Here is a 16,600-nt window from a genome sequence, read left to right as displayed (position 1 = left end):
AATCAATAGAACACTTCCGGTCCGAATGCGGAAGTGATTCTCCGTTTCGGATTTCGGAGGTACTAAGCAGCGCAGGGAAGGATGCCCCTCAGCTGCTTTGGCTGGGGATCAGGGCGAGTGGCTGCTTTCGGCTGTTAATGGAAATAGTTCCTATGACTGGAGATAGCAGCAGATCAAAAAAAAGTCTGCGTCCGTCAGTGGACATGTATCGCTCTGTATTTCCTATCTCTGTAAAATGAAGGCGGGCCAATGAGGAACAAGGGAAGACGCATGCGCAGAGTGGATAAGCTCAGGCAGTCAGTCTTCATAAGCCTGAGGGAAAGGGAACAGAATTCTGGGAACTGTAGTTTTGTGTGACATTGAGCCTTCTCTGTCAGAGAGAGCTCTGGGGCCGCAACAAACTACAATTCCCAGCATTCCCTAGCATTGAGCCAAGGCAGTTAAAGGAGGCTGAGAGAGTGTGACTTGCCCAACATCACACAGTGGGTTTCCAAGGCTGAGCTGGGAATTGAACCCTGGTCTCCAGAGTCATAGTCCAACATTACAAGCATAATAATAATAATACAACATTAAAATATGCATTCCATAACATAACCCCCAACCAACTGCCCACCCACCCCTTAAAATACAATCCAACCATTTGCAATTTAAAACATGCTTAAAACTATAACGATAATAAGAAATAAACAGTGGCTGTAGTCAAATCACACGTCAACAAGTTAAGTTTTCTTTTCAGTGGCTGGGTGTCTATTCAAGGAAAGGCCTGCCGGAAGAGATCCGTCTTAACAGCCTTTTAAAAAGCTGTTTAAGGTGGTAATATGGCGGATCTCATCCAGCAGGTCGTTCCATAATCTGGGAGCGGTAGCCGAAAAGGTCCTCTGGGCGGTTGAAGACAGCCTAGTTTTTAAAGGTTGCAACACAGTGTGTGGGGTCACATTATACGTAAGGTGCTTGCTTTGGTCAGGCCTCGCCTGGATGGGCAACTAAAAGGGCCAATGTGATTCTAGGCTGCATCAGCAGACATATAGAATGATGGAATCATAGAATCATGGAGTTGGAAGAGACCACAAGGCCATCCAGTCCAACCCTTTTCCGCCATGCAGGAACTCCCAATCAAAGCATCCCCATTGACAGATGGCCACCCAGCCTCTGCTTAAAGACCTCCAATGAAGGAGCCTCCACACTCTCCAAGGGAGTGTGTTCCACTGTTGGACAGCCCTTACTGTCAGGAAGTTCTTCCTAATGTTGAGGTGGAATCTCCTTTTCTGTAGCTTGCATCCATTGCTCTGGGTCCCAGTCTCTGGAACAGCAGAAAACAAGCTTGCTCCCTCCTCAATATGGCATCCCTTCAGATATTTAAACAGGGCTATCATATCACACCTTAACCTTCTCTTCTCCAGGCTAAGTGTCTAAGGCGCATTACAGACTGCCTGAAAGCGGCGGTCTGCCGCCACTGCCATTAGTGGCGCCGAGGAGCCCCAGCGGCCAAACCGCAAGGCTCCCCGGCACCACAAAAAAGAAACGTCAAAATGGCACTTCTTTTTGCGCTCCGGAAGTGGCACCGCGAGTCGCTAGTCGCGCACTCGTGTCGTCATTTCTGCCTTCGTGATTGGAGGTGGTGGTGAGGGCGGGGGTGGGAGGTGTGTGTGTGTGTGTGTGTATATATATATATATATATATACACATACAGTAATGGGATGTTGTGATGTTGTTTCATGATGGCGGATTGGGTGAGGGGTAGGGGTGAATGTTATATTTGTTATATTTGTAATAAAAAAACAGTAACTGAAATACTGTAATAAGAAAGCATGCCATATACATTCTTTGTATTCAAGAGGTAATTGTTTTATTCATTCATTTCAGATGCTAGAAACATAAAAGAAAATATTGACACAATTATCTAAAGTACGGTTAGTCTTAGAGACAATAAAGGGATATCTTTATGATTCATAGATTTTGAATTTATGGGTAACCCTATGGTAAGAAAAGGTATGCTCTGATTCCAAGCTTGAAAAATGCAGTCACACTTCTATTTATTTGAAATGCTATAATTCATAGCACACGAATCTGACAAAAGACAATAAAACAACTGCTGTATGTTGATGGCAGAAATAATAACTTTAAAACATCCAGGCCATATAGAAATTATGTATGGAAATTAAGTCCTATAATGATACGTACAATAAACCTTTTGGAAAGTGTATAGTATTATTTTGACAACTCATCCATAATCACCAATATGTGGCTTTAAATTGCATTTGTCTAATTATTGAGAAAATGTCCAGGAACTGAAAAACAGATTTTTAGGACTTGTCTGGAAATTATTTCTTAAATTGGATCCCAAATAGCAGGAGAACAGCAGATGCTAAAGATATACGCACACAGAGCATACTGAAAGCCCAGAGAGAATATCATAATACAGTATAATTAGTGAATATTATTAGCATGAGCAGCTGCAAGCAAACGATATGAACAGCAAGAAATAACTGCACAAGAGTGTTAAAAGGGTAGAGCTAATGAATATTTCTAACACTGTATAATTTAAATTACCTAATTTATGGTGTAGCCAAATGGCTTTTGCAGCTAAAGGGTCATGAAATTACATGTTAGCAATTCACTCTCACCATTACTTTCTTGGATTCATTCCTACTATGTGATATGTTTTTGTTAAATTTGAATTTGGTTCAATGTTGTACTGCAGTTTAATGAGATCTAATATAGCTGTTGCAGATCAAAGCACAACACTCGACCCAATAATTATGTGTAAATTATAAGAACATGTATAAACAGCTGTTCGGTAAACCTTTGTTTGCATAATTAAAAAACCCCACAACTATGATGATTGCTCAGGTGTTATTTTTTGAATCTTTAGAAGATAAATTATGGAAGAAATACATTGGCTACAGTGTTACACTTTAGACCACATATACTATTTCAAATTACAGTAGTCCACCTTCACTCACGTTTTTCCCCCCTGTGGTTTCAGTTATCCGTGGTCAATTGTGGTCCGAAAACATTACTGGTATAGGGTTTGGTACAATCTATGGTATTAGGTATCCATTGCAGGTCTCAGAATGAATCCTCCCTGGATAAGAGGGGAACTAATGGACCAGTAACTGTTTTTAGCTTTGTGCCCCATAATATCTGCAAAGTTAGTCTTGAAATCTCCAGAAAATCTTTTAAACTGAATTTTGTTGTCTGCAATTCTAACCATGTTTAATCATGTCTTAAAGGTACACATCTAACACAGTCCAAAAAGGACAAGAGCCCCCCCCCCCCCCAACTATCTGTGGACTCAAGTGCTCCCGGGTGTCCTCTCTTGTGGAGTACAGTCAATTCAGCCCCACCTTTTCCAAGGAACTGGTGATGATGAAGCAAGCGAGAGGACTACAGCGATCTTGGTGGAAAGCTCAGAGTGAGTCAGACTGAACATAGGCTAGACTGAGACTGTTTGAAGTTCTATTTCTGTGGCAATATGAGCAGTAAATAAATTATTATTTTGTCATCTGCAAAGATGTGGCCAGTGGACGTATTTTGAATGGTCAAAATACTGCTACATTCTGGCTCCTGAGAAGATAACACATCTCACTCAATGGCCTGCTGTGAAGAATTTGTACAGCACTTTGGAGATACATTTGCTGAGATCCATTCTGACTTAGGGCCTATTCAGACATTGTTGTGGTTGTTTTTTTAGCGTGACTATCCAAATAATCTCACTCACATATTCTGGTTTTGTTGCTCACACTATTTTTTTTTAATTGAAAATGCATCTCTGCAAATTCTGTTGCTCACATGTGCCAGCACTTGAATAAAGATGGAGTTGATCATGTAGATGTATTCGAACCATGTTCAAGTCATGTAGAGTTTTATCCCAGTTTATCCTGGGTCTGTTTGTATCAGTTATTCACGCAGCTGACAATGCAACTCTTTTCTTTTTCAGAAAAAAGAACCAAGATTGATTATCCTGGGTTTAGTGTTTTTTGGGAGGCAGGCCCCACCCAACTTAATTGGATGCACTCAAAATACCTGTGAACAACAAAGATTCAACCCACATTCTACTAGGATTAAGACAACCCTCTGTTTTTGCAGGGCATCCATTCCAGATCTACCTGTGAAAAGAGAGCTCTGTGTGCATGCCTTGGGCACGCATCCCATTATTTCCCCCTCCGTTTGTCCCTTGAGCATAAGCGAGGGACGCGGTTTGAAAAACAGTGAGAACAGAGGGAGGATTGTATATTCACTGTCTGAAGAACCCCTTAGATGCTGCCATAGATAATGCAGTCCCAGTGTACCTCACTCTGGACTGTTTGCTCCATAATTATGGATTTTTTTCTATTTGTAGAGCCTAAGGATGCTTACAGGATCCTGGGAGAATGAGAGTCACCGCATGTCTGCCAGACCCTTGCCCTCCTTGGCTCATTTAATAGGCCAGAGAGGGACTGGCCAAGTAGATGAAGGGGGTAGTGAATGCCTCCTTACAAGGTAGAGTTCCAACAAGCCTCAAGGAGGCAGTTGTATGGCCTCTGTTGCCAAAGCCTTACCTGGATCTCCCTGCATGGATAATTATCATACACTGTCTAACATTCCATTTTTGGGCAAGGTAATAGAACATGTGATTACCTCCCAGCTCCAGGGATTCCTGGATGGGATGGATTGTCTAGATCCACTGTTATCTGTTTTCAGACGTGATTATAGGACAGAAGTTGCTTTAGTCTTCTTAGTGGATTACCTTCTCCAGGAACAGGGAGTGTATCTCTGTTGGACCTCTCATCATCTTTTGATATCTTCAACCATGGTATCCTTCAGGGGTGCGTTCCTGAAACTGGAGTTGGGTACATTGTCCTACAATGGCTCTTGTCTTTCCAGACGGGGTGCTCTCAGAGGGTGGTGCTGGGGGATCCCTATTCAACTCTGTTTTGTCCCCTATGCTATTTAACATGTACACAAAAACGTTATGAGGCATTGTCCAGAGTTTTAGGAACAGGTGTCTCAAGTATGTTTATGACACCCACCTTTCCATCTAATTGCAAGGAAGCCGTTTCCATGCTAAACTGGCGCCTGTCATGTGTAATGGGCTGGATGTGGGTGAACAAATTGAAGCTTAATCCAGATGAGACAGATGCCCATGATCTGTTGAAAGGCAGGTCTGGGAACAGATTCAGTCTGTGCTGACTGGAGTGATACTCCTCTGAAGATACAGTGTTGGGTACACTCTTGGATTCAGCCCTGTGCCTGGATGCTTAAGTGTGTGTGAGAGACGAGGAGTGCTTTTTCACACATACAGCTAGTGTACCAACTGCGCCTGTTTCTGGAGTGTCTGGTCTGGCCATAGAGGCATGTGCCATGTTTAGATTACTGTAACTTGCTCTGCGTGAGACTGCTATTGAAGAGTGTTTGAAACTTCAGTTGGTACAAATAGTTGCAGCAAGAGTGTTAACTAGTGTTGGTTACAGAGATCATACAACTCCTTTGCTCCAGTAGGTCCACTGGCTACCAATTTGTTTCCAGGCACAATTTGAAGTGCTATTGATGATGTATAAAGCCCGGTACAGCTTAGGTCCAGGCTATCTGACAAACTGTATCTCTCTGTGTGAGCCTGCCCAGACCCTAAGAGTCACAGGAGAGGTCCTTCTTTAAGTCTATTACCTTCATGGCACAGTGATGGGGATGTGAGAAAGGGCCTTCTCAGTAGCTGCCTATAGACTCCAGACCCCCCTTCCTAGGGAGGCCAGAATGGCCTGCTGTCTTTCTATCAATAGATGAAGACTTTTTAAAAATTCTGAGAGGGCTTTAGAACTGAAGATTTTAAAGGAAAGAGCTTGTAGGGGGGTTGTGTGTTGTTTTAAATAGTAATGCTTTAACTACTTGTTATCATTTTTAAGTTTATGCTTTAAATTGTTTAATTATTATTACTAATTTACATTTCAGTTTTTATTGTTTATATGTTTAGCTATATTTTATTGTGGTTTAATAAATAAATACATAATATTTTTTTTAAAAAAACCCATAACATTCCAAAATCTTGACACATTTCAGACCAAGTTTTTTCAAAATTGTGTTGAATTATGATATAATAAGAATTCAGTTTAACCAATGCTGAGATGATTACTAGATCTATTTAGCATTTTGAAGTTAGCTCATTCATCTTTTATGTGTTTTGCAATAAAAATGCATGAAGATTAAATATTATGTTTGCAATATGGGAAACAGTTTCCAAAGGGGCAGCCTTCAAGAACAACAAGCTCATTTGTCACCTTAAAGACCAAAAAACTTAGTGTAACCATAACTTTGGTGTGCTGTAGTCTGCTTTCAGCAGATGCATTCCTCTACAATGTAATTAGTTGCACTATACATATTAAAACGTACCACCATATTCATTTTATTTTATAGTGACCAAAGCAAATGATATACTAGACGATTCAGAATATCAGCAACAGTTGTCCAGCCACTGGGGAGCAACAGGTACCTTGCAGTTGTGACCATGTATGGAGGAGATCTTGTGAGCTCAGGGTTCTTAAGACGCTTGGGATCTCCTTTGGGAAATGCCAGCTATAAAGATGAGATCCTTCCCTTCATATAAGAAGCCCTTAATATAGAATGTTTCCCAGAGTAAGACAGGCAGAATAGCTTCCCAGGAAAGATGGTGAGTTCAACTTGTATGGAGAGATTATGTGTGGTTTTCATTATCCTTTGAAAGTTTGTTTTAAGAGTGCCAATGATAAAGATTAATTATCTTCTAGCAAAACACTGTCCTATATGTCTGTTCAGAAGTAGGTCCCATTGAGATAGATGGGGTTCACTCTGAAGTAAAGGCATATAGGACTGCAGCTTCCTGTGCTTTAGACGGCATGTTGTTACTTGGAAAGAAGGTCTATTAATTATTCATGTGTTGCTAGATCTATTGCCAAATGTCAAAATGTGGTGCTTTGAAAGCTTGCAATGTGTATAATATGCATTTTGATTGGCCCAATAAAGATATCATTGTTTTGGGGATGTTGGATGATAATGTGGCTACTGACATTCTCGTCTATCCTCCTTCCAGGCCAGCAGAAAAACCAAGAAGAAGGAAGGTGGTGCAAAACGTGCTCAAAGAGCTTCGTCTAATGTCTTCTCCAACTTTGAACAGACACAGATTCAGGAATTTAAGGAAGTAGGAAAATGTTCTTCCAATATATGGTTTGGAGTGGTTCTAAGTGATAAAACTGGGTGTTTATATTATCTGAAGCAGGATTGTTTTTGGTTGTATTTAAAGTCTATTGGCTCATTCCTTATATAATGCTTAAGTGTTTATACTTGGCATGCAACTCCTGAAAAAAATGACTTCCCCACCTTTTGTGGGGAGGGTCTTGAATAACACCCCGCATAGCCTCCAGTGAATTTCAGTCTGTGTGTGTGTTTTGAATCAGAGGGACTTAAAACTACTGAATTTGGCCTGAACTCAGGCCAATAGGATTGTTCCAGCAGTAGAACTATTTCTACCAGTAGAACCAGGATGAGTGAAGTGGCATCCTCAAAGCCTATTCCAGAGAACAGGGAAATAAATTCATGAACCAGATTTTGAGGGACAGGGGGAGGAATGAAAGGGGAACAGGAAGTCCTCATCATTTTAGTGGCCAGACATTATTGTGACATTGGTTATAAGTTTTTTATATTTAGCCCAATGCTGCTCAAAGTGGTGGTCTGTGAATCAGTGCAGGTCTTTCCCCGGTGGCTTTCCAGGCAAGGAAGAAACAATTGTACTCCGTGGGCATAAATTCAGTGCTGGACCCTGGCATATTGGGAAACAATAATTGCTGGTCCCCTACATCGTCCTTAAAAACCACTGGTTTAGCCTACACAACTTGCAAATCTGGATCTGTGATCAGAAAAAAAATAAAAGGAGATTGTGGATTAACAAATTACAGCTATACTTCCATTGACAAAGTAAATGTGTTCCTGAGAATTACTTATTTAACAAAAAATTAGTACCAGAACCATAAATGGAAAGAACAGGGGATAGCTTCCTACACCATAAAAAGCAGTTCAAGATGGTTGAGCAAACTTTTATCCAAAACTAACAAATGTGCCATGTGAAACTGAATCAGAAAAGCCTTGCCAAAGGAAACAAAAAAGTTTTGGGACTTCTAAAGACTTGAAGGCTTTTTTTCCAAAAGGTATCCAGAGATGACTTTTTCTTTCTGCTGTCCTGACAGAAAGGGTAGGATATAAATTCAATTAGTCAGTCAGTCAATCAAATGTCACATCAAAAGAGAGAAAGACATATGTATTAATGGAAACAATAGATGAGATGTTCCAGGTTAGGGTTTAAGGGATTAGGTTTCAGGATTTGCTGTCTATTGTAAGCAACTTTCCCTGTCTCTTTGATAGAAAGTAACGAAAAAAATTATATCTGATCTATTATGACATACCATAATTCTTATTAGAGCATCACTTCTCATTGCTGTATATGTTTGACACGACACTGTAAAATAGTGATAGCATTTTAGTTGTGAATTTATACATTACTTCCTATTTTTCTTTTAATAGGCAGGGATACATTAATATCCAGATGTTATCATGTACGATCAATGTAAAATGGAAGGACAAAGCACTCCTAGAGTATATAGGTCACATCTCCAGAACATAGGGTTGAAACCTGAAGGGGTGACTTCCTGAAGGGGTGATTTCAAGCTGCCCCTGAGAAAGCCGCATCAGGGACGAGGCAATCACATGCCGCAGCACTGATCCAGCTTTTTGATGGCCCAAAAAGAAGTGGCAAAAAGCCACTCCTGTTTGAGCTGACAAAAAACTGGCCATTCTGCTACCACTGCGGCTTTGCTGCACTCCTGCAGCATATGAACACCATATGCTGGCTGTGTGTTCGGGTGTGTGGCTTCACAGCGGCTCCCTGCCAGCTTGGGGTGTGCGCTGTCTAAGCAACATGCCCCCACACCATTGGGAAGCTGCCACAAAGGGGCTGTCTGTTTCGTCCCTTAGTCTAACAGCTAATTGTCCTTTGCAGGAGACACATACAATAAATGCTCACCGCATTTGCAAACAATTTAATATGTAGTGTTCTACATCCTCTTTCTCTGTGAAGAATATGAGCAGAGAACAAGTAGATGTAGAGGCAACGACTACCAGCAAAACCCAAGGACTAATCTGGAAGAGCCCTAAGTAACAATATGAGAAATTCTTTACCTCTCAATACAGCACAGAGAGATGTCAGTTTTATCTCACCTTAATGGTGTCATCATCTCCTGTCCTTCCTGGGAACTGCAGTGATTGTGATGTATGGAATGCTCTTTCAGATTTACCCACTTCACATCAGAAAACTACAGTTCCCAGGATTTCCTGGAAAAATGGGAATTATTATTATTAAACCAATTTCAGTTAATGGTTTGGATGTGCATGTTTCCCACTGAGCCATGAAACTCACTTGGCACAGTCACTTTCTCTATTAGCCTAACCACCCATAGAAATTGTTGAGAGTATGAAGAGGGGAAGAGGGAGGCCAGGTCACCAGTTTGAGATCATTGCAAAATATACATTTTATTGATAAATAAACAAAGAGCAGGTCTGTCCTACAGATGAGCTTGTTTAATAATCTGTCCATTATATTTCCCTCTCGGAATCATCTCATAAATCCTCAGGATTCTTTGTGAGAAGCCACACATCTTAAATTAATATATAACTATACATGTTATAATAATTAAGTATAAATTAAAGTCGGATCCTAAACCTATTTAATAAGTTAATTTAATGTATTGTAACCCGCTAAGTAATTTAGATACACAAGAGTCAATAGTGTAATTGTTTGCATGTTGGACTGGGACTCTGTTAGACCAGGCTTTGAATCCACTTAGCCATGGAAACCCACTGGGTGATTTTGGGCAAGTCACACTCTCTTAGCTTGAGGGAGGCAATGGTTTTCCTCTTCAGGATAAATCTTGCCAAGAAAACCCCATGATAGAGTGGTCATAAGTCAGAAATTACTTGAAGGAAAATAACTGTTTAGGTACACATAAGATACATAACATAATACACACACAAAGGGTGGGAGGGAAAATAGGATTTGAGTTGTATTTTACTAATGCAACAGGTTATACTTTTGTTTTGCCATGTTGATAAATTATCAATTAATAATCAAAATATTTATTTATTAATAAATAAATGCATTTGTCAAATCTTATGACACCATTGTTTTTCCGAGTGTTGAAGGATAAAATCCTATCGATCATGAATTGGTCTTGGGCCCAAGTAAGCACAGTTAGAATTAGGATGCAAATATCATACATGGGAATTAGTGGCTTGACAGATTTAAAGTTTATAAATGGATACATATTTTCTTTAGGCTTTCACACTAATTGACCAGAACAGAGATGGCTTCATCGATAAAGAAGATTTAAAAGATACCTATGCGTCTTTAGGCAAGTATTCTGGAATGGTCTGTTTTCAGTTTCAACTTCTTTATTTCTTATAGTCTTCTGTATCTCACCTTTCAAGATACAGGTCCTTTTTAGGCTGCTTAAAAGACAGTGGCATCAAAATACATTTTGAAAACCCACAAGAAACTATATCAACATATAAGAAATAATCAGAATCTTTCCCATGAGGCTGCTGGTGGTAGATGTGCTTTTCTCCTTTTTATACAATTTAATTCTGCTCAATGGGAAATGTCTGCCATCTCATTCCCAAGAGCTATAGGCTATTAATTCAAGGAGCAAGCAACACTGGGGTCTGAAATTCAGTTCTGTATTTTACCATTAAAAGTAATAGTTTAAATTCCCTATGTGCTTTTCATTTACATCATAGTTCAATAGAAACAGGGAAATAAGTGAGAAATTTAATGTTATAAAAAACAGCTAGTAACAGTATATCTAAAATTAAATGCAATGGGGAAAATTGTTTTTGTTCAATTTTAGGTAAAACAAATGTCAAAGATGATGAGTTGGAATCCATGCTTAAAGAAGCCACTGGCCCTATTAATTTTACAATGTTTTTGAACCTGTTTGGGGAAAAGTTAAGTGGTAAGTATAATGTTGCGCACATATATATATATATATATATATATATAAAAAAAAAATAAATAAATAAAGATTTCCATGGACTGAGTCTGAAGTTTTTTGCTATTCTCATGTTACATCTAAATCCAAAGACAATTCATCAGTCATATTGCAGTACAAGCTATGCATAGCACTCTGTAAAAATTAAAAACAAAATAAAAAGGGAAAGATTGTAATAGTCTTTGAGGCATCTGAATTTTAAAAAATATTAAAGACCTATCTCTTCTGGCAGGCCTATGCTGCGTATGAATTTTAAATTAAGATATTTGATTTATGCTAGATGATTTTATTGTGTTCTATGCTTAAGAGTTTTAACAGTGTTTTCACAGTGGTTAAATGATTTTATATATTTTAAGTTGTGTTGTGTCCTGCCTTGGGGAGAGGTGGGTAAGAAATAAAATTGATGATGGTGGTGGTGGTGGTGTCTGTAAATTTAGATGTAAACTGACCTTCTCTGAGCTTCTGGAACATATGTGAAAATTGGAACCTAATTATCTTTTTGATTTTGCATTTCTTCAAGGGTTACAAAGTAGCTCTTGGCTCAAATCCATCTCAGAATGTGAATTTTACCATAAAATATTTTGAGTAATGCATATTTTGAGAGAAAAAAATAATAATTTGCTTCCAAACTTCAAGTGCTTTTGGGCAGGGTTCAGTTTCTAAGATACATAACAGCCAAAGAACTGTTATAACTGCTGAATGGGTGCTGCATATCCTTTGGCTGAATATCTTCAAGATCTGATTTTAAATGATGTTTTCCACAAGTCGGGGTATTATGTTATCAATGCTATTTTCAATGGTATCCCATTATTTTCTGCAGGTACAGACACAGAAGAGACCATACTAAATGCATTTAAAATGTTTGACCCAGATGCCAAAGGAAACATTAACAAGGATTAGTAAGTATTAGCCACCTAACTAGAACTGTTTTGATCTGGTAGGTAGCTTATGTTATTGGCTGCTGTGGGCCAATCATCCTGGTTGAGATACTGATAATCCTTTGTGACTGCTGTTCCAACAGCAGATAAAGTGTGCCATGTGTGGTGCCATTTAAAGTGGAAAAGGCATTACAGGTAGGATATGATGACCTTTCCAGAGCTTCCACAGTTCATCCCTCAAAGTCATCCCCTCCTAAGGGAGAGCTGTGTAGGAAAAGTTGTAGGCAAGTAGGATTCATCACATCTCACCAGTTTATATTGCACATACAGAGAGTCAGCATGGCATAGTTGTTTGAGCATTGGACTAGGACTCTGGAGACCAAGGTTCAAATGCTGGCTCAGTCATGTAAACCCATTTGGTAACCTTGGCCAAGTCCCACTTTCTCAACCTGAGTATGGCAATGCCAAACCTCCTCTGAAGAAACTTACTAAGAAAACCCCATGAGGTCACCATAATGGAAATGACTTGAAGGTACACAACAAAAAATTACTGCCATTTTAACATGGAGCTTGGCCCAATATCCATTCGTTGTGCAGGCTGGGAATGTTGCACCTTATCCAGTGTACGGGACTTGGGATGTTGTGTTAAGTTTGCTTATATCCGGCAAGTTATAATTCAGAGACATAGCTATGTTAGTCTGGAATATCTATATGCAAAGGTTTCTTGTAATACCTTTGAGACTGTGTGAAAGAAGTTGTAACATAAGCTTTGAGGAAGTAGACCAAGTCTATGAAAGCTCATGCTACAAATTTTCCACACAGTCTCAAAGGTGTTACAAAATGCCTTTATATCCATCAACTTTAATTTTGTCTGTGCCCATCAAGTGTAACCGGTAAGTCAGTTGTGTGAGATGATGGATGTCTAGCAAAATCTGGAAAACTACACGCTTCCAGTATTTACTTTGGCGGGTTACAGACGGGCAGGGGAAGACGTCTTGGAGGTGTATTCTGCTGAATACGGAGCCTCCAGACCACCCACCCCGGGGGCGTGGCTCAGGTGATGGGGCTTCCACATGGGGGGCAGTGAAGACGCCTCACCTGGGGCCGTTTCTGACCCGCAGTTTCCAAACCGCCGCCTCGGAGGACGCTGCAAAGAGAGAGGCAGCTTCTGCACGGGTGGCCAAAAACGGGGTTTTTTTTTTTCTTTTGCCGGCTGGCGGATGCGCAGCTGCACAGCTGCGGCGCTCAGCACCTGCGGCAGAAAGCCTATGTGCACATTTAAAGCGCCCAGGCCCCTTTAAACTTTTTCCCTCGCCCTGCCCAAGAACAATGGTGGTCTCCTGCCAGCTGGTGATCAGCTGGTGTTGGCATCCTTGTCCGCTTGCACGTTGGTAGTGTCACCAGTATCTTGGATGCCTCCTCTCCTTTGGTCCCCACGCTCTTGCTGAATCTGCAATGCACAGCCACAGCTGTCGCCGCTGCCACCGCTGTCCCCCTGCCATCCCCCATCACCTCCCTTGTACATATGTAAATATTTAAAGTTTTAGGGGTTTTTTATTGTTAGGTGAAAATGGCACAGGAATGTGTGTAGGGGTTCACTTTAAATTCCAAACTTTCCCCAATTCTAGCAGCGCATGCGTACATGTTGCTCTAGAGTTAGGGTTAGGGTTAGGGTTACGAGCATTAAAATAGAGTGCAGCTGTGCTGCAGCTTCCACATCTGCATGGCATCTGACGCTCTAATTAGAGCCTTGGTGCAAACTGCGCATGTTCCAGGACCCCGACTCATTATGCGACGCAGCAGACACGGAGCTTTTAAATGGGCAACTTAAATTAGCGGCGTAACAATTCTGGCGTACCGGTGCAGCAGCTTATGGACGGAGATGCGCAGCTACGCAGTATATAGAAAAGAAGCGGGGAAAAGCAGCACCTTTTTAATGCCGCTTCTTCCCGCTTGGGGCATGCGGGCGGCGTGTTCATGGCGGCATTCAGGTAAGGGCTGTCTGAAGGCTATACCTTCATGACGTCATGAACACACCCCTTTTTGCCCGTCTGTATCCCGCCCTTGTCCCTGTTCAAATAGATCTCTTTCCCTCCAGTGTTTCTCCCCCATGCTTGGCATGCCTTGGTAAGTCACCATCAAGGCATCTACTGAAGCCCCACTGCTATAGACTGCATGCATGGGAGGTTTTTCAGTGGCACTGATACCCCAAGAGGAAGGAACATTTGACCTATGTACTTGGATGGGAGACTGTTAAGGAATCCCAGGTGCTGTAGGCTATATTTCAGAGGAAGATAATGGCAAACCACCTCTGAATATTCCTTGCCCAAGAAAACTCTATAAAATTCACGGAGTTGCCATAAATCAACAGGCAACTTGAAGGCATATACACACACATGCAAGGATAATTAATTGCTAAGCACTGAAATTGCCTCTCACAATCTTAAGGTGCTTTAAATTCTTTTTATCAATATGTTTTAAACTCCTGATGATTATTTCTGTGTTCCTTCAACAGCATAAAACGTTTAATGATGTCTCAAGGTGACAAGTTTAGTGCTGAAGAGGTTTGTATTCTCTATTTACCGTTTGATACAGAGAAGAGATGCTCAAGTCCTATTAAACACAATGGCATAGAGAAATAGTGCCCCTTATATAAAATTGCAAAATCAGTTAATGGTTTGAAAGGGATCTGGGAGTCCAAGTAGACCACAAGTTGAACATGAGTCAACAGTGCGATGCGGCAGCTAAAAAGGCCAATGCAATTTTAGGCTGCATCAATAAAAGTATAGTGTCTAGATCAAGGGAAGTAATAGTGCCACTCCATTCTGCTTTGGTCAGGCCCCACCTGGAATATTGTGTCCAGTTCTGGGCACTACAATTAAAAAAGGACATTGAAAAACTGGAGCGTGCCCAAAGGAGGACTCAGGGAGCTGGGGATGTTTAGCCTGGAGAAGAGAAGTTTAAGAGGTGATATGATAGCCCTGTTTAAATATTTGAAAAGAAGTCATATTGAGGAGGGAGCAAGCTTGTTTTCTGCTGCTCCAGAGAACAGGACCCGGAACAATGTATGCAAGCTGCAGGAAAAGAGATTCCACCTCAACAGTAAGGGCTGTCCGACAGTGGAACACACTCCTTCCTCGGAGTGTAGTGTAGTCTCCTTCCTTGGAGGTCTTTAAGCAGAAGCTGGATGGCCATCTGTTGGGGATGCTTTGATTTGGATTTCCTGCATGGCAGGGGGTTGGACTGGATGGCCCATGCGGTCTCTTCCAACTCTATGATTCTATGATTCTAAGGTTTACTTTTGGGAATTTATATCTTTTTGGAATTTTTAAAACTGTGCATGGCTGAAACTGTGGATATGGAGAGCCAACTGTATATGACTCCAGGTTACATATCCATAGGTATGATCCTGTTCTTTTCGTAGTGTTAAACTTATTGTTCACTGACCAAATTCAATGTAACCTGCACTGAATACTCAATGGGATGGAAAGTTTATTTTGCTTAAGAGTGGGAAACTGTGTTTTTTCAGATGTTGTTCAACCCCATGTCCTAGCATTCCTCACCACTGAATATGCTGGCTATAGGGTTGTAGTTAACAATTTCTCAGACTGATTTTGACGTTAAGTCCCATTTATTTCAATATACTTATTCTAAGTAGTAGGGCTAACCCAGGTTGTAGAATTATCATAATCAATGACAAATTATTCTGTTACAGCTAGCAGTAATTTAAAGTTTTTTCCTCCCTATTTAAGGGCACTGATGTGAAAAAAGCTAGAAGGAAATGAGGTGTTTCAGGTATCTCCAAGAGATAGAAAGAATTCTGGTTTCGGATGCATTTTGTTTTGGCGTGTCTTACTTGATGAGAAATAATATTTGTGCTCTGAATGACACTTTGTTATTATTGGGTAAAACTGAAAGGTGATTTCTAATGTTAAAGAGTGCAGAAACATTTTTCAGTTGCCCCCTGCTTCTGCAAAAATTATAAATGCCATCCTTAAATATGTTGTCCCTTCTTTATGTATAGATAGATCAGATGTTCCAGTGTTCTCCTATTGACGCTGCAGGAAACCTCGATTACAAGGCTCTCTGCTATACCATCACACATGGAGATGAAAAAGAATAGTCCACCTGTTTTCAAAAGTATTTTCACCAGCTGTGTCTATGAGTTAAGAATAAAAAGAACTCCTGTGCATTAATTGCTTTACAGTGTATTTATTTGAACATCCTACAGGAAAAGTTGAAACAATATTAACAGTGTTAATGAGAAGAGTTGATGTTTTTTCAAACATTTTCAGTGCCTCCTGCTTTGAAAGCTTACAGTTATGAAACAAACATTTTGTGTCTCTGGAAACATTTTAATCCACTAGCACATTTGTCTCTCAAGGATGCTGTCCTGCAAAGACAGACCAGCTTTATGAATAACAGGCAGGTAAATCAGTGAATCCTTGTACAATCCAGATGGTGGTTGGGAATGCCTTGAATTAAATCGATGGGACTGCTGTGTTGATTATTTTAGAAGATGACAAATATGTTTGTGAAGGATGCTTATTTAAATGCAAACTGAGCATGCTGCTCATTCGTTATGCGTTCCCTCTGGTTTTTACCCCACTAATAAGCATTACCTCTTCCCAACCCTTAATTTCACAGGGGAAAAGACAAACAAGAATATTTGAGTAT

The 16,600-nt window shown here is 40.4% G+C and overlaps 1 protein-coding gene across 3 annotated transcripts; it reads left to right on the top strand.

Moving 5' to 3' along the window:
• Positions 1 to 1,814: 1,814 nt before the first annotated feature.
• MYL5 (myosin light chain 5) lies at positions 1,815 to 16,107 on the top strand. Of its 3 annotated transcripts, none has more exons than XM_089510649.1 (9): positions 1,815 to 1,989; positions 3,234 to 3,415; positions 6,391 to 6,643; positions 7,043 to 7,150; positions 10,334 to 10,409; positions 10,905 to 11,009; positions 11,866 to 11,944; positions 14,439 to 14,487; positions 15,948 to 16,107. In XM_089510649.1, exons 3-9 carry the CDS (start codon positions 6,641 to 6,643, stop codon positions 16,044 to 16,046), a joined length of 519 nt encoding a protein of 172 aa, XP_089366775.1. In that variant the 5' UTR covers positions 1,815 to 1,989; positions 3,234 to 3,415; positions 6,391 to 6,640; the 3' UTR covers positions 16,047 to 16,107. The 3 variants fall into 3 exon arrangements, with proteins under 3 accessions (XP_089366775.1, XP_089366784.1, XP_089366766.1); XM_089510658.1 differs by having other exon boundaries at positions 1,833 to 1,910; XM_089510640.1 differs by lacking the exon at positions 1,815 to 1,989 and having other exon boundaries at positions 3,004 to 3,415.
• Positions 16,108 to 16,600: the final 493 nt, after the last annotated feature.

This window comes from Sceloporus occidentalis, unplaced genomic scaffold, assembly GCF_023333645.1.
Source record: "Sceloporus occidentalis isolate IW3139 unplaced genomic scaffold, rSceOcc1.0.p SCAF_1, whole genome shotgun sequence".
NCBI classification, from domain to species: Eukaryota; Metazoa; Chordata; class Lepidosauria; order Squamata; family Phrynosomatidae; genus Sceloporus; species Sceloporus occidentalis.
Note: the sequence above shows the minus strand (reverse complement) of the source record. Positions and strands in the feature narration are given on the sequence as shown.

Excerpts from the sequence above, each read along its gene's own strand:
- MYL5 (XM_089510649.1), top strand. Across the intron at positions 11,945-14,438 it reads GGAAACATTAACAAGGATTA|CATAAAACGTTTAATGATGT; the intron begins GTAAGTATTAGC and ends TTCCTTCAACAG. Across the intron at positions 14,488-15,947 it reads ACAAGTTTAGTGCTGAAGAG|ATAGATCAGATGTTCCAGTG; the intron begins GTTTGTATTCTC and ends CTTTATGTATAG.